The following is a 19,129-nucleotide window of genomic DNA, read 5'->3' as shown; positions in this document are numbered from 1 at the left end:
TAAAATATCAATTATCTTTTAAAGTTCAGTCTTAAAAGTCAGTTTTTGACTTCTAGTAGTTTACATTTGAATAGAGTGAGACTACACATTCAAGAAAAAGGAAGGGGCTGCCCAAGGAAGGAAGGGTCAGACACAAAAGTTACTTACATGGTGATCTTAATGGAAGTTGTGAGATTACTGCTATGCAGAGTGACTTCAATGTTGGTGTTCCTGTTTCTCACCTGATGTAAATGAAACTCCACGAGACTATAGTAGACTGGGAAAGCAAAACATAACCAGAGAATCGAGGAAAGTGAGATGGAGGTGAAGGCTAGGCAAGGTAGGGGTGGGGGAAGGAGGGAGATGAGGAACATGAAACTTTCTGCTTGTATCACCCAAATTGATGGTGGTGCCTCTAGAACTAGAACTAGGGGGTAGATAAGGGAACAGCTGCTGGAAGGTAGAAGACCCAAGGAGGAACAACTTGGAAGTGAGTCATTGGAACCCAGATGTAGACCAGAAATGTACCTTAATGCCATCTATTCCAACCACATCATTTTACAGTTGAGGTTAACCCAGATGCAGGAAAATTAATTGACCTCCCCAGGAATACTTAGGTTGAAAGCATCCACATTCAATGTTACTTTTAGAGCCTTCCTTGGATCAATTATTTTCTATTTATTCTGTGTATAGCGTGCTTTGCATACATTTGTTTGCATGATACCTCCCTCATTAGACTATAAATTCCTTGAGGGCAAGGCATTTTCTTTTGTCTTTTATCTTCAGTGTTTAAGATAAGATTGAATGAGTGATTGATTTCTTATAACTTACAAGTATTTATTTTTTGATAAGTACTGTCCTATTAGGATGAAGGCTTAAAGCTTCTAGTGGCTAATAAGGAACACTCAGTGAGACTCTACCAAGATTTGTGACTATTCAGTCACATTATGTAATTTCTCCAATGAGGCATAATATAGAATGTCTCCCCTCATGGAACTAGATGCTTCCTCAGTACAAGAGGGAGTATATATATTTATGTCTAGGAAGAACAGAGGGCCCATATAGCCATGGGCTTGACTTGAAGAATAGGATCAGAGATTTAGATATGAAAGAGACTTTAAAGGTCATCTAGTTCAAGCTCCTCATTTCACAAATGAGGAAACTGAGGCCAGGAAAAGGAGAGTTACTCAGGAGGTTGGGCATTCGAATCCAGTCTCAGGCACTTGACTTTTACTAGCTGTGTGACCTTGGGCAAGTCACTTAACCCAGGACTGTCTCCAGTCCTAATTCATATCTTGTCACTGAACCCAAATGGTTCCAGAGGAGAAAATGAAGTTGGTAACTTTTCACAGATCCCCTCACTCAAATCCAATTTATATGTTTATTATGGCTTCACCTCTCTGATGTCATGATCTTCTTTGAGAATGAAGGAAAAACATCATCATCACAGAAATAGTAAGCAGCAGAAGTGAGATCTGAATACAGGTCCTGAGACTACTGAGCCAGTTCTCATGTGGCATTGTCTAACAGTCAGAGCCAGGACTTGAAATCAAACATGGTTACCCCAAATTTCCTTCATAAAAGGCAGCTAGGTGGTGCAGTGGAAAGAGCACTGGGTCTGGAGTCAGGAACATCGGTCTCTGGGAGTTCAAATCTGACCTCAGACACTTACTAGCCATGCAATCCCATAAATCATTTAAACCTGTTTGCCTCAGTTTTCTCATGTATAAAATGAATTGAAGAAGAAAATGGCGAAAATTATCAAAACAAGGCCATAAAAAGGTGGATGTGATTGAAGACAACTTAATAACAAAGACTGCTTTCAGTACTAGAGATCTGAGATGAGATAGGTTTCTTTCTTTTTTTTTTAATTCAATTTTATTTGAAAGGAGAAGAAGTTGCTACTCACGACAATATGGAGCCTTGGAAGTGGTCAGGAGATAGACTTTCACTTCTTTGGGAAGCTTTTCCATTTTGATTCCTCCATGTTCCAGTAAGCCTAGAAGAAAAGAAACAGAAAGAACAGCTTGGGTCAAGGCCTGAGCAAGAAGTGAGAGTGTTCTGGTTTCCCTTTTGTCATAATTGTTCATTGCAGCAATCCAACAAACAACCATATTTATTCACAGGAAATTCTGACCTCCCTTTCTCAGTTAGGGAGTAAAACACATGATGATTTGACTGATTGAGTATAAGAAGTTGCTACAAACCAACTTCTCAAGGCAGGAGTCTTGGCCATCACAGTTACATTTGGAAACTTTGGGTGATACCATATTAGAGGAATGTTTTTCTCATAGGGTTTTTGGCCTGAATGTGTAGAGGCAGCATAAAGTAGTACAGAAGTGTCAGAAACATGGGCACACTTCAAAGTGTAACCTGAACCAGATTAAAATCTAATTGGGAAATTTTTAACAAAATAAATAAAAATATAATAAAATATAGATTATGTTCATTTAAATTAATGCATGGCCCTTAGAGATCCTCATGTTTGGCAGCCCTGTTTCTATTTGAGTTTACATCATGGTTGTCATAAATAGAAAGCTAGGCTTGGAGTCCAAAAGTCCTGGGTTCAAAATATGCTTCTGACCTTCACTTAGCATGATACACTTAGGCAAGTTAGGCAAGCAACTCCTTAGGTTTTATCTATTAAGTCATAGATAATGTTTCATTTGTATGAGTGGAGAGAATTTCCACACCGAGAGTTTCTCCACACTAAGAAAATCAGACACTTCAAGTATTTATATATTGTCACACAACTAGGATTTGATCATGTTTTCTCTTGGGCCAATCTTCCAGGTGCTCTAGGATATAACACTGACTCCTCTCTCCAGAAACAGGAGCTGTGCTGAGACCTTGAGGATAGGCTAGGTGGACTTTGAACCTTCTAAGAAGTTCCATCATCAGCAGACCTCCTCGATGTTCTGCTTAGATGCATTCCCCTGCAACTTTCCTACTGTCCCTTGGAAAAATAAGTCACTCTCTCCAACCAGAGGTGTCCCTTTCCTCATTGATATAGCTACCTCAATCCACAATTCAAATCTGGACTCAGCTATATATTAGCAATATGATTCTGAAATCACAAGATTGCTGTGAAGTCCAAATGAAATAATATTTGTAAAGAGTTCAGGGCAGGGCCTTTCATGCTCCTTTCATCTTCTGGCTCTCACAAAGACTGGTTCCTTCCATGGAATTGCATTGTCCAGAACTGGTTACATCTCCTCTCATGTCCCTCAACTCACTGGTCCCATTGAATAAGTTGGAATAGTCTACTATTTTCTTTCAGAATTTTCTCCCTTGAGGTTCACTCTTTCTACATTTTTTACCAAATCCAGATACTGGCAGCCAATATTTACTGACTCCTAGGGCATTTTCCTTTCTTTCTCAGTAAATTCAACATCTCCTGGGTCACAGTCTCCTTGTCCAATTCAACTCCTGTTTTCATATGATGAGATTTAAAAACTATGTTGACTTCCCAGTTCCTCCTCCTCCCCTTAACCTCAGCCACTTAAACACAGGCAATCACACTCTTGACCTTGCCATCACCCACAAGTGTTCCACTTCCCAAGTTCTAGAACTCTCAGATTCACTTATATAATTATAATTTTAATCATTACATCTTTATTCATTACTGCTCCCAAATTTATGCTGTATCTCCATGGTGATCTATAGCTCCTCTGTGTCTCAGTGTTTTCTAATCTAGACCATTACTCTTCCTCCACTTTCATTCTCCACCATCCACAAGCACTTTGTTGAAATAGTTCTTCACTTTCTTCTACTCTCGAGTCCCTTAATATGACATTGATAAATCCAAAGACTGTCAATCACCTTCTTGATACTTTGTCCCCTTGAGGTTTTGGTGACTCTACAGCTTGGTTCTCCTTTTACTTCTCTGACACTTCCTTATCAGTCTCCTTTGATGCATCTACATTCATGTCACATATATAAATTGCATATTTTCCACACAATGCTCTGTCTGGGGCTCTCTTCTCTCTTTTTTTTTCCTACACTCTTTCACCACTGGCTCAATTTCAAATAATTCTCAAATCTATCCCAGTCCAAATGTCTTTCTTGAGCTCCAGTTCAACATTACCAATTGAAGGGCAGCTAGTGTAGTGGACATAATGGATAGAGAATCAGCCCTGAAGTCAGGAGGACCTGAGTTCAAATTTGGCCTCAGACGCTTGACTTTATTAGCTGTACAAACTTGGGCAATTCACTTAACCCTTGCCTCACATCCAGGATCACTGGTCATCCTGATTCATATCTGGTCACTGGACCCATTTGACTCTGGAGGAAAAAGTGAGACTGGTGACTTAGCTCAGATCCCCATCTCTTCTAAGCAATTCATTTGTATAGCATGACATCATCTTCCTCATGTCATGGTCTTCTTCTAGAACAAAGAACAGGAGCTGCTAGGTGGTGTAGTGGACAAAGCACCGGCCCTGGAGTCAGGAGTACCTGGGTTCAAATCCAGTCTCAGACACTTAATAATTACCTAGATGTGTGGCCTTGGGCAAGCCACTTAACCCTGTTTGCCTTGCAAAAACCTAAAAAAAAACAACAAAGAACAAAACATCATCACCAATTGCCTTCTGAATATTTTGACTTGGATATCAGACATCTCAAACACAATATGTTCTAAATAGAAGTCATTGTTTCCCTTCTTCTGAACTTTTCTTCTATTATTGAGGAAATCACCATTCTTCCAATTACCCAGATTTACAACCTCATCTTCATCTCCTTTCTCTCACTCATGTCACAGAAATAATCAGTTGCCAAATTGCATAATTTCTTTTTCCACGTATCTCTAGAATATAACCTTTTCTCTACACTCACACAACAGCCACCATACTTTAGGCCTTTATCACCTCTTGCCTGGACTTAGCCTTCTCATGCAAAACTCCTTGCCCCATATCTCTCCCCACTCTAATCCATCCCCTACTCAGATACCAAATTGTTTTTTTCCTAATTGGGTTACCTTTCTACTCAATATCCTTTTTCCATATGAGGAAACAGATTCTGGGAGGTTGGCCATGATTATAAAAGTAGTAATTTTTAAAGTCAGGATTTGAGTTTATGTCTTCCCTACTCCAAGTCTATTTTGTCTCACAGAGCTGTGTGTGTGTGTGTATGTGTGTGTGTGTGTGTGTGTGTAAGAAAGGGAGGAAAAAAAGAAATAATGACAAACAGTACGGTAGAAGGAAAATAGCATTGTAAATGGCATCAGAATCCCTGAGCTTAAATTCAGAGTTCTTTCCTAGGTGAATTTAGGCAAGCCATTTTACCTTGTTTAGCCTGAGTTTCTTTATTTGCCAAATAGGAGTTATCATTCCTGTAGTACCTACCTCACAGGGTTGTTGTAAATGTAGTGCCTTTTCAGATTACATGAATTGATGCTGAATGAAGTGAGCAGAACCAGGAGAACATTGTAAACATTAACAGCAACACTGATCAACTATGATAAACTTGGCTCTTCTCAGCAAAACAGTGATCAAAGACTATTAGAAAGGATATTCATAGAAAGATCTACTGAGTCTGAATACAGACCAAAACATACTATTTACACTTTTTAAAATTTGTTTTTTGTTTTTTCTCTCTTGTGCTTTTTCCTTTTTGTTCTGATTCTTCTTTCCCAGCATGACTGATATGGAAAGATGTGTAACATGATTACATGTATAACCTATTGCTTACTGTCTTAAGGGAGAGGGGAGAGAAGGGAAAGAAAACATTTTACAAAAATAAGTGAAAACTATCTCTACATGTAATTGGAAAAAAATTTAAATAAACTAAATTATTTTAAAAAAAGAAGAAAATGTAAGAAAAAGCCAATTGCATTTGCAGATTGAATTCTGTCCCCAGGGGCTGACTGCTACTACTCTGGTTCAAAGGTACGTGTGAGTTCAGACTTCTAAAACTATAGCTCAACAATTCCCACCAGTGCAATTACCCTTGTCAGTCAGCAAATTCAATTAACTCAAAGAAAAGTCATTTACTAAGATGACTAATAAGAACAATAGCTACAAGATACCCCTTCTCAAATTACTCTGTACACATTCTCCCACAAATATATACAATATCAGTGGGAAGATGGGGCTTATATATAAAATAGGCTAAAAGTGAGATATTGTTTGTCCTTCATTCTCAAAGAACACCATGACAACAAGGAGGTGATGTCATGACACATTTGAGTGAGGGAAGGGCTATGTGAAGTCACAATAGTAAGGAATACATGTGGTCAAGGCAGTTAACCCATTCTCTTAATCCTGTAGACCCTAGATAAACTTTTTTTTTCCTCTTGGTAATCTCATTCTGCTCCTTCCTGGGTAGGGCAACCCTCTTAGACTCCTTGAGTCTTTTTTTGTTTATAATTTACCTTCTGACTTCTAGAGCTTGTTCTTTCTTGAATCCAGTTAGCTCTCTTCCTTCTGTCAGGACTCAGCTTCTATCAAGGTCTCTTGACTTTTTCTCCTTCCCTACTGATATGGTATTTATCCTACTTTTATCCTGCTACAATAAGGCCAAAAGGGGAGACGAGAGACAGAAATTCCCTTCCCCTTTCTGGTGGAAGGTCAGGAATCTCACTTCACAAAGCTGTTTCCTTCCTTTACCTTCTGGAGGTCTGGCAAGCTAAGCTTTTTTTTTTTTTTTAGACTTTTCAAGGTAATGGAGTTAAGTGGCTTGCCCAACGCCACACGGCTAGGTAATTATTAAGTGTCTGAAGTTGGATTTGAACCCAGGTACTCCTGACTCCAAGGCCGGTGCTCTGATCACTGTGCCACCTAGCTGCCCCTAAGCTAAACTTTTTAAGGGCCAATCTTCAGTCAGTCAATGGCAACTTCTGTAATTCCATGAGGAAACTTCTTCACCTTTTGCAAAAGGATAAAAGGGCATAGACATACCCTTGCATTTTCTTTACTATATTAACATCTCCTCTGTTATCTACTTCCTTAACCAAAACAATAGCTAGTATTTATGCAATAGTTTATACTTCAAAATATGCTTCACAAATCTTGTTATTTTATTCCACAATAATCTTGGGAGGTAGGTTCTATTATTATCCCCATTTTGCAATTGAGGAAATAGAAGAGGTAAATGTCTTACCGGATTAATATGCATCTGTGACTGAATTTGAATTCAGGTCTTCCTGACTCTAATGCTCTTTCCACTGCAAAACCTAGTGATTATGTCAGTTAGACTAGGAAGGGGAAAAGGAATCAACTCCTTTTACTTTATAAGAAAATGATTCCTAAAGCTTAAAGTGCTATAGTTGTTCTCATCACCTACCTACCTACCTGTTGAGATGATCACAAGAATTAGAACTAGAAGAAATACTCGACATCATCTGATCCAGAAGTGTCAAACTCAAATAGGAATGGATTTTTGCAGGTTGCATTTTGGTTTAGAAACCTCAAAAATTAACATTATCTGTATTGTGTTGTATTTATTTATATTGTTAAATGTATTTATTTTGGACAGCTACAAGGCACAGTAGAAATAGTAATGAGTTTGGGGTCAGGAAGATCTGAGTTCAAATCCAGCCTCAGATTCTAGTTGTGTGACCCTGGGTAAGTCATTTAACCCCATCAGCTTTGGCTTCCTCATCTATAAAATGGGTTGGAGAAGGAACTAGAAAACCACTCCAGTATCTTTGCCAAGAAAGCCTCAAATGGTGTCCCAAAGTCCAACATGATTGAAATGACTGAACAACATTTTGCTAAACATATTTCAATCATATTTTAATCTGGTTCTCTCTTTAAAGAAGTTTGACATCTCAGACTTAGTCAATCAAATTTTACAGATAATGAATCTTCCCAAAGCTAAGAAAAATTAAATGACTTGTCCAATGTCACAAGGTAAGTATCAGGGCTAGAATTTGAACCCAGATTATCTGGTTTCAGATCTAGTCTTCTGAGTCAAAGTGCTTTTCCTGGCTGTTATCACAATTCAGCACCTTGCTGACAGTATTTGTAGACTGAATGAACAAATAATTATGAATGATAAGGATGATAAGGAGCTGAGCATAGAATATAACTCTAAAAATTAGAATTAGTTTAGAATTTTATCTGTTGTTTTCCCTTAGGGAAAAGATTGTTCTTGACCCCAAGGGATTAGGACTTCAAGTTGGGGCAGGTCCTAGCATTTGAAATTGCCTACATGGAGATCAAGTCTTTACCGATTCTGGGACAGGAATGCTGAAAAGGGTTAGCACAATCCAAACACTGTCCTGAAAGGAAATCCTTGAAGCTGGAACAAGGAAAGGCCATCAATGGACAGGAATTCTCCAAGGCACTGAGGTAGAGATGAACGGCTCTCATGTGGTCACAAATTAGATAGTTGTAACCTGAATAGAAATATAAAAGTGACACCACAGATGAAAGCAGATGGAAACTCCCTCTCTCCCACCAACTGCCAGTAACTATCCTTTACCTCTAAATTGGCAAACTGTAAATATTTGGGACTTCCCCCACCAAAATACTACTTTGAATATTAAGTGATATGGCTTGTACTGAATCTGATTTCCTTGCTGGTCTACCACCTCCACCATTGCTGCCCCTACCAGAACTACTCAATCTGAACCAAATTCTCACACAATAGAGTAGCCTGTTCTTCAGAACATGGAAGCATACAGTATTCAGAGAGGATTCTCCAAGGGAAGGACAGAATAGAATGAACTTTTAGATAGCATCTCTTTTGTGTGAAGCATTTTACAAATTATCTCATAACAAGGATGGTGCTGCTATTATCTCTATTTTACTGTTGAGCAGAGATTAAGAAACCTGCTGAGGGACACTAGGTCTTCCTTCCTCCACTATCCTCCATCTGGTTCTCTATCCACTTGGTCACTAAACTACTTAAAGTAGTTGAAGTTTTTACATTCTAACTTGCATACTACTGCCTTGGGAAGTCAACCACTGCCTTCCTACCCTGTAGCTAATTGCTTTATGGGATGGGAGTGGAGAGTGGAAGAAAGAGGAAACTGGACTTACATTGAGAACTCAAGAGTGAGAAACTTCTACCAGTATGGATAGACACATCCTCAGCCCTGTCTAGTTTTAGCAGTGTCTGGGACATTGAGAGAGATTAGTGATTTAGTGATTTTGGTGGCCAGTCTCTTATCCCCTAGGTCAAGCTGCCTCTCAATTTGCAGAGAGAGCAAATAAGGCAAAACCTGGGAGAGTGAAAACAAGACATTCACTCTCAACTCCTGATTTATATAACAGCAGATAAGAGTAGGATGATAGAATGGGAATAGTTTTTGGAGATCATCTCTTCCAACTATTTGTACTTTATGGATAGGAAACTGAAGAGGCTGGGAGATTTGCCTGCAAACTGACCCTGTTTTTTGTGACTCCAAATTCAAAGATCTTTTAACTACACTGTACAAAAGGGAGAATTGAGGCCCTGGTAGCTGATGGGATTAAAAGGTATACATGAAGATATATACTAGTTGTTTAGCTGTATCAGATTCCTTGTAACCCCATTTGAGGTTTTCTTGGCAGAGATACTGGAGTGGTTTGCCATTCCCTTTTCCAGCTCATTTTACAGATGAGAAAAACGGAGGCAAACAAGGTTAAATGACTTGACCAGAGTCACACAACTAGTAGGTATTTGAAACCAGGTCTGAACTCAGGAAGAGGAATCTTCCTGACTCTTTGCCTGGCACTCTATCCACTTTGCCACCTAGCTGCCTTTTGGCAAGGATTCTGGACTTGTTTGTCCTTTATTTCTCCGAAGGATTAATACAAAGATACTTGCCCAGGGTCACATAGGAAGCATATGAGAATGGATTTGAACTCATATTTTCCTGACTCGAGGCCTAACATTTTATTCACTGAGTCACCTAGCTGTTTTCTTTGCCCCTGATAAATACTAGTTAAATAAACATAGGTCATCATGACCTCTATGTCTCAGGAGATTCTCCAACACTATTCCTCACAAATGATTTGCAGATTTGTGTCCATAAAAGGAATTTCCACATAGGGTTGGGGTTTTCTTCACCAATATAATAATGAAATTAGAAGTCTTAACTGCATCCCTGAAAAAATAGTTCTATTATGCTCATGGCTAAGGATTTTTAATAACTGCCCCCAAACTAGGGAATGCTGCCCTATAAAGCCTTTGGAATAAGACACCAAATTAGGTCATGAACCTTCTTTTTTGCCTCTCTTCAATATTTGTGCCCCTAACATCCAAGATGTCAAAGCAATCTCAAGATGTGTCTTCTGAACTTTTCCACTTCTTGGAGAAAGTGCTAAAGGGAGAAGAGCTGTCTGCCCATCTCATTGGAAATTCTACCCCACTTTCCTAAAATGACTCTGTTTGTCACCCTGCAAAAATGTCCTCAAGTCTCCCACAGAGTACATTTTTATGTTCACCTTAGTCATCTACATAAATATTTCTCACTTCCCCACCCCACAACCCAGCTGTCAGGCAACTGAGAAGTCATCCTATTCGACTTGGTAAAGGGTATTGCAAGTGTGGTTTAGCCAGAAGTCAGTTCTAGGGAAGAGAGATATTGCTGGCTTAGGAAATTAGTTAAAGAGCAGTTAGGGTTCTTAAAAACTCTCTGGGGAAGCCCTCTGGATTTTAGCCTGGTCTCAAAAACACCTAGGTTTACGATCCTGCCTCCCAGGACCAGGTACTTGTTCAAAATCCCCTCTACTCCTCTTTGTACAGAATATCATCCTAGACTATGTTCAAAGGCTTATAAAACTGTGTAAATCCTTTGATCCGGTAATGCCACTACCAGATCTGTATCCCAAAGAGATCAAAGAAAAAGATCCTATATGTACAAAAATATTTATAGCAGGTCTTTTTGTGGAATCTAAAATTGGAAATTGAAAGAATGCCTATCAATTGGGGAATGACTAAACAAGTTGTCATATGTGATTTTAATGAAATACTATTGTGCTCTAAGTAATGATAGCAGGAAAATTTCAGAAAAACCTGAGAAGACTTACATGAACTGGTTCAAAATGAAATGAACAGACAGGAGATCATTATACATAGTAATAGCAACATTGCATAATGATCACTTGTGAAGGGTTTAGATGTTCCCAGCAATACAATGATATAAGACAATTCCAAAGGATTTATGAGGAAAAATGATCTTCAACTCTAGGGAAAGAACTGATGGAATCTAAAGACAGATTGAAACATTTTTTAAACTTCTTTATTTTTTCCCTTTTTTGGTCTGTATTCTTTTTTGCAACATGGCAATTATGCAACTATTTTCTTCATGACAGCATTTGTATAATCTATATCAAAATGCTTTCTTAAGGAGGGAAAGAATTTGGAATGAAAAATTATAAAAATATGTTAAAAATTGTTTTTACATGTAATTGAGAAAATATTATAAAAACATGAGAAAATAATATAAAAACATTCCTTAAAAATATCATCCTAAGTATATTAGATAATTTCAAAGGAAATCGTTGTCATTGGTCCTTGTGATCTTCAGGAGCTTATTCCAGAGGTCAATGCTACTTGTCAGTTATTGCCTGATTTAAGAGAGAGTATAATTACCTCCTTTCTGTAGCTGTCTGATAATTGAAAGGGCACTGACTTTGGAATCAGGAAACCTAGCTTCAAATCCCAACTCTGATGCTCATCACTTATGTGACTTTGGGCAAATTGTTTAGCCTCCCTGGGTCTGTAAAATGAGGGAACTAGACTTGACAGTCTCTGATATTTTGTGTAGTTATTTAACTATAATGTTACTTGCCAATATACCTTGATGAATAAATATGGGACATCCTGGTTGGTCTTGGCCTCCATTGACAAAGTAGTCCACATGTCCTACAGGAATCCGGATACCTAAATCTGAAAAAAATAAAAAAATCTATTAGCTCTTTCTCTGGGGCCCAAAGAAGTTCTCATTTCCTCTGAGAGCTGGGGAAAACAAACTTTTACGGAACATCAAAGTATACAGGGCGTGTTACATTGATTGTTAGATAAAGAAGACGTGGGTCCCCATCCTACTTCTGACCAGTGTGAGGTTGGGTAAGTCACCCTTTATTCCCTCATTTATAAAATGAGCAGGTTGAACAAAATAGAGGTCCCTTCTAGTTCTACATATATGAACATATAAGAGAGTATCATATTCGAAGAACTTCAGCTTTCTTTAATTTTAAAAAAGTATGTATATTTTCTGAGGTGTACTAAAACTAACTCATTAAAGTGTTAAAATTTCTTTTTTTTTCAAGGCAAATGGGGTTAAGTGACTTGGCCAAGGCCACACAGCTAGGTAATTATTAAGTGTCCGAGAATGGATTTGAACTCAGGTACTCTTGATTCCAGGGCCCATGCTCTATCCACTACACCACCTAGCCACCCTGAGTGTTAAAATTTCAATGTAAGCATCTATAATCTCAAAAATTAGCAAATGCCACAAATCAGGACTTAATGCATTGCTTTGCTAATTATCTAAACTTACAGAAGTGATGGAGAGGTAGCTTACAGAATAATATGGAAGTCTAGATATTTTTCTTTTTCGTAATGTTAAATCTTTCCAAAATAGAAATTATGAACCAAAGCTGTAATTACTGTAATTACAACTGTCTCCATGGCCTAGGACACCTAGAATTCAAAATTTAAAGAGAAACATGAAAAGCTTATTAAGTCTGAGCACACTCAGCATGCTTCTCCTATCTCCCATATTATGGTGATGGTCCTCAGGGCTGCACTATCAAACCATATGGGGTCAGGGCAAGGAGTAAAAGACTCACACTCTCTCTTTCCAATGTTATTGAGACCCTTGCTCCAGACTATAGAGGTTTGCTCAGACAATGACAGAAGGCCAGGTCACAGATGACAGCCCTTCAGGGGCAAAAATCACACAACCCCATAGCACAAACACTACGAAATTTTGAATTGTTAGTGGGGCTGGACAACTACATAATACCACCAATACAATAGCTCTCTGAACTGCCAAGAGAAAGCACAAGAGGATATCAGAACCAGACACTGAGGGCAAGAAGATGATATATAGCCTTCTAGTAATACTGAAGGAAAAAGCACAGCATCTAGCCAAAAATAGTTATGACCACACAAAAGTCATTTGAGGCAAAGACCTACATTGATGAACCATGAAGTATCCATGTGGGAAGCATCTATGTGGAAAGGATCCAGTCACCAAGGAAATCACCCTCAAAAGGGAAGTCAGAAATTGAACAATAGGGGTAAAAGGGGGGGAAAGTCACCAAGGATTTCAGAAAGTAGAAAACTCAAAGACTTTGACTATAAGCAGAGAAATCACAGAGAACACATTTACAACAGAAGTGAATATATCCTTCAGATGTAGTAAATAAAAATTTTGCATCTAAATACTGCAAAACAAAGGAAAATGATTTAATACTTGATGAGACAGAGGACTCAATGGAATATGGGAAAACATCAAATCAAAACACTGCTTCTGAATATTTCAAAAGCAAAATGAGAATTATTAGAACAGCATTTATGGCCTATACATAAAAATGAGCAAAATAGAAAAATTAGAATCTGCAATGGCAAATATTATCAATTAAATGAGAGAATAATAAATTGGGAATGAAAATAAACAGAAGCAAAAACAATCCAGAAGAGAAGCAAAGAATCAATTACAGTAAAAGCAAATATGCTCACTATGCAAGAAAAAAAATAATGATATCAAAGATGGGATGTGCAGATGCAACCTGAAAAACACAGGTCTCTCAAAAGAATATAAGACCTTCACCACAATAACAAAAAACCTTAATACTATAATGCAGAAAATAATAGAGGAATATTACCAAGAACTTTAGAACACAGAAAATGAAAGATGAATTGAAAGAATTCACAGATTATTTCCAGAAAATAACCCAAAGTGCAAATTCCACACTGGTTAAATTTAACAATTCATTTCAGAAACCACAAGATGTGCAAGCCATCAGGAGAAAGACCTTCAAACACAAAGGAAAAACATTTGAATTACACAAAGCTATTTTGTACTCACCATAAAATATAGGAGGGAATGGAATGATGTGTTGGGAAGAGCAAGAGATTTGACTTGGAATGACCTACCTTGCAAATATGAGCTTCAGCATGTATATGAAATAACATGAATGTGTAATAATAAAGAGCTGTTTGAAGCATTTTTAGAAAGAAAAATGGAACTGAAAAGAATATTTGCTTCTCAAACATCCCAAACAGAAATGTAATATGGTATCCAAGTACAGCAACAATAACGTAATAGTAGACAGATGGTAAGAACCTTTTTTTTTTGATTGTTCAAAGGAGACGAAGATGAAAGCATAAGATTCTGTAGAGGTAATAGTGAAGACATAGGCTTAAAGCATCGCAGACATAACTGGGCAACATTCTCTCAGTGAAAATGTTTTGTTGTTTTTTTTGGTGGAAATACATAGCAACATGGGAGAGTACAATCATCCAACCTTTCTGGAGAGAAATTTGGAACTACACCCAAAGGGCAACAAAAATGAGCATCCCCTTTGACCCAGCAATACCACTACTGGGTATATACCCTGAAGAGATGATGAAAAAGGGTAAAAACATCACTTGCACAAAAATATTTATAGCAGCCCTGTTTGTGGTGGCAAAGAATTGGAAATCAAATAAATGTCCTTTAATTGGGGAATGGCTTAGCAAACTGTGGTATATGTATGTCATGGAACACTATTGTTCTATTAGAAACCAGGAGGGATGGGAATTCAAGGAAGCCTGATGCTGAGTGAGATGAGCAGAACCAGAAAAACACTGTATACCCTAACAGCAACATGGGAGTGATGTTCAACCTTGAAGGACTTGCTCATTCCATCACTGCAACAATCGGGAACAATTTTGGGCTGTCTGCAAAGGAGAGTACCATCTGTATCCAGATAAAGAGCCAAGGAGTTTGAACAAAGTTCAAGGACTATTTCCTTTAATTTAGGGGAAAAAAAACAGCTTATTGTCTGATCTTGTTATCTCTTAGATTTTTTTGTCTCTTCCTTAAGGATATGATTTCTCTCTCATCACACTCAATTTGGATCAATGTACAACATGGAAACAAAGTAAAGACTGATAGATTGCTTTCTGTGGGGGGTGGTGTGGGGGGAGGAAAGTAAGATTGGGGGGGAAATTGTAAAACTCAAATAATATCTTTAATAAAAAAAAGAAATGAGGGTAAGGGAAAAGAGGAATAGAGAGGAATATGTGATATGTTCCCTTTAAAGGGCTAACAATGATATGGGGAATAAGAAGAGGAAGGGGGAAGGATTGAAAAAGCAGGGAAAAGGAGACCTTACTTTGGCAGTGGAGAGAGTTTCACTAATGAATGTTTGTATGGGTGACAAGAGATGAATGAAGGGAGCTGGGGATCTTATACTGGATGTCACCTCAGGAATTTGTGCTTGAAAAGCCTACTTGATCTAACTCAGGAAAGGGAAGTTTCAATTTCTAGGGGAAACTAGCCTGAGGTAGGTCAAATAAATAGGTATGTAAGGTCTGATTTGAACTCAGATCTTCCTGATTCCATGCTTGGTGCTCTAGTCACTACACAAGCTAGTTGTCTATTTTAGAAAACAACAACAATCATCAAAACCAGCTGGAAAAATCAGAAGTTACAGAACTCAATAACCTAGTATTTGGTAAAATGGAAAACATAAATGGATAGACAATCTTGATATTAAAGATCGGACTATAAAAAAAGAAGAGAAATAGATCATTATACTTCTCACAGCTATGAGGAGGAGGTATTTACTTAACAAAACAAGAGATAGAGGCAATTACAAAAAATAAACTAGATAACTACTTAAAACTGAAAAACTTCTGCACAGACAATATTAATGCATCTAGGATGGGAAGTGGTCAAAAAGGAAAAAGAAAATCTTTGAAATACATTTCTTTGATAAGGGTTTGGTATCTAAAATATACAAACAATTAATAATTGTTTAGAAGACTATAATATCTATTCTCCAATACATAAATGGTCAAAGGATATGAACAAACAGTTCTCCAAAGAAGAATTGCAGCCCATTCACAATCATAACAGAATGTTCCAAATCTCTAATAATAAGAGGATTGCAAATAAGAATAAGCCAAAGAGGGGGCAGCTAGGTGGCGCAGTGGATAGAGCACCAGCCCTGGAGTCAGGAGTACCTAAGTTCAAATCCGACCTCAGAAACTTAATAATTACCTAGCTGTGTGGTCTTGGGTAAGCCACTTAACCCTGTTTGCCTTGCAAAAACCTAAAAAAAGAATAAGCCAAAGGTTTCACCTCACACCTGAAAACTGACCCAAAATGGCCAAAAACTTGGCAATAGTCAATGTTAGAAAAGTTGTGAATTATCTCAATACTAATTCATTTTTAGTGGAGCTGTGAAATGGTTCAATCATATTGGAAAGCAATTTGCAAATATTTAAACAAAGTGATTAAAAAAGTGTCCATATCCTTTGAACTAGAAACTTCATTACAAAATTGATAAAAAGAAAGTTCTTATATATGCCAAAATTTATTGTATAACTTTTTTGGATAAGTGAGGATTAGAAGTGCAGTGGATAGAATGCAGGGTCTGGAGTCAGGAAGACTCCTCTTCTGAATTCAAGTCTGGCCTCAAACACTCATTAACTATGTGACCTCAAGCAAGTCACTTAACCCCATTTTCCTCAGTTTCTTCATCTGTAAAGTGAGTTGAAGAAGGAAATGGCAAAACTGCTCCCTTATCTTTGTTAAGAAAACTCCAGAAGGAAGTCATGAAGAGTCAACAACAATAGCAAAAGAATTGGAAACAAGTTGATGCCTGTCAACTGGGGAATGACTAGACAAATTGTACATGAATATAATGGAATATTGTAGTATTGTAAACAATGATGTGTATGATGAATACAGAGAAGCATGGAAAGGTCTATATAAACTGATGCAGGATGAATTAAGCAATCAAAAAAGCAATAATATATAATGACTTCAACGATGAAAATGGAAAAAAGACACACCAAAAAATTAAAAGTAAGCACTACAAAATTATAAAAATCAAATGGGATTCAACTGAAGAAACATGAGGAGACACCCCTCCAACTTACCTATTCATGAAAGTGTGAAGTCTTCAGATGTTATATATTACATATGTTTTCAGACTTTTTCAATATATTGTTCAGATGTGCTGATTTTTGCCCCCCCCAAAAAATACCATTTGTTATATGGGATGATTTCCCTATGAAGGATATATGGGATAACTACGATGATAAGAAACATAAGATATCAATAAAAATTTACTTTTATAAAAAATGATGGAGAAAATGTGAACAATGTAGATTAAATTTTAAAATATTTCTACCATATTGGTTGTTATTTTTATTTCTGGAGAGCCAGTTTTTAAACATTTACCACCACTCTGGCTAATAGTTCCCTGCTTAGAAGAAGCAGAGGATGTGCTATTAAAAGCTAGTTTCCTTGACATTTATTTTCTATTCCTTTTCTGATTTTCAATGAGATGTTTATGGATCAGTTCCCTGCTGTGTGATTCCCACACAGAGTGGCAACTAGAGTATATTTGCACATTGTTTCATCAAATCATTTACAGGTGAAAGGGAACAACTTATTTCCCAAATTTACAGATGAGGAAACTGAGGATCCCAGAAGTTAAGAGACTCACTCAAAGTCACAAAGATAATACTTCATATATCCTGACTCCAACATCCAACATTTTTTCCACTGTAGTATAAATTTTTGTCGACATTCCACTTTTCAATGTTCATATTGACATTAGGACATGATTTGGCACTGGAAGGAACTTCATTTAGAACTGGAAGAGACCTAAGACCTCATCTAGTCCAATTTCCTTATTTTATAGCTAAGGAAACTTCATATTAAAGAAGGGAAATTTTTTGCCTAAAGCTATGTGCAAAGTTGGTCCCTTTATATCTCAAAATCTAACGGATTTTCCATTACCAAGGAAGGTGGGAAAATGCAGAGTAGAGTCAAGAGGGTGGTTTCCCTGGAGGCTAGTTTTGATGTGCCCCATGGATGCCCTCTCTACTCCTTGCTCAGATAGTTACCCTATTAATGCTTTTTCCTGGAGACTCCTATTGTTTACTACTAGCCTAGCTGAAGAGTTGACATGTGTTTCACTTTAACTAAGCATACATTTAGTGGCTACTACAGAGGTCAGAATTGGAAGAGTTACTCCAGCTCCTTGAAAGTTGGTGTATGGAACTAGAAATGATTTTCTCTTTACTCCTTTATTACTCTTCCTAGAAAGGAGGGGCAAGAGGAACTGTGGAATGAAATTATTTTTTATTTTAAAAAATAAACAAACTATAAACAATAGAACGAAGATTCTTCTCCAATGCTCTTCTGCCTGCATTCAGAATAGTTGAAAGAAGTGAATGCAAAGGAGCAAGAATAGTGAGAGCCTTCATTCTCAAGGAAATCACCATCACAGCCACCTAGACCTTTGCATCCTTTGCTTTTTGGAATGGTGTCCTGTCAGTGACTTCTTCAGATCCCCCAGAAAGAGATTTCAGCTAATATTAAAAGCGTCATTTTTGTCTTTGTATTCTCCAGTACCTTAAATTTAGTAGCTGGGGTAGTTAGGTGGTGCAGTGGGTAGAGCACTGGTCTTGGAGTCAGGATGGGAGTTCGAATTCAGATACCCAACTAATTGTTTGACTCTAGGCAAGTCACTTAACCCTGACTGCCTCACATCCAGGGTCATATCCAGTCATCAAAATTCATATCTGACCATTAGACCCAGATGGTTCTGGAGGAGAAAGTGAGGCTGGTGACTTAGCACAGTTCCCCCTCACTCAAATCCAATTCACATGCTTGTCATGGCATCACCTCCCTGATTTCATGGTCATTCTTTGAGAATGAAGGACAAACATCATCACATCCTAGCCACTTAATAAATGTTTTTTAAGTTGAGTTGAGCTTTGGAATATGGGCCTGAGAGGTAAGATTCCTTGATGATAAGTGAGCAGTTGAGAAGACTTACTAAACTTAGGAAAGAAGGACTTGTCCATTTGGCAAAATAGAGGGACATGAGCCTGGATCAATTCCTTTATTTGTAAAATGATGGCATGGGAGTGGTTGCTCTCTAAGGACCTGTCCAGCTTTAATATTTTCTGATATTAAGAGTTATTGTTTTTTATCAAAAGAGAAAGAAACTCAAACTTCCATCTTTGGGGATCAAAGATG

The 19,129-nt window shown here is 37.6% G+C and overlaps 1 protein-coding gene across 1 annotated transcript in view; it reads right to left on the bottom strand.

Annotated features, from left to right (window-relative positions):
• PLA1A (phospholipase A1 member A) overlaps positions 1-19,129 on the bottom strand; it is a 47,428-nt gene that overhangs the window by 13,187 nt on the left and 15,112 nt on the right. The window contains exons 6-9 of the mRNA XM_074214583.1: positions 11,710-11,799; positions 8,150-8,317; positions 1,889-1,978; positions 148-256 (exon numbers count right to left, since the gene is read on the bottom strand). Coding sequence (XP_074070684.1) covers positions 148-256; positions 1,889-1,978; positions 8,150-8,317; positions 11,710-11,799 — 457 coding nt within the window. The remainder of the gene's footprint in view (positions 1-147; positions 257-1,888; positions 1,979-8,149; positions 8,318-11,709; positions 11,800-19,129) is intronic.

This window comes from Macrotis lagotis, chromosome 1, assembly GCF_037893015.1.
Source record: "Macrotis lagotis isolate mMagLag1 chromosome 1, bilby.v1.9.chrom.fasta, whole genome shotgun sequence".
NCBI lineage: Eukaryota > Metazoa > Chordata > Mammalia > Peramelemorphia > Peramelidae > Macrotis > Macrotis lagotis.
Note: the sequence above shows the minus strand (reverse complement) of the source record. Positions and strands in the feature narration are given on the sequence as shown.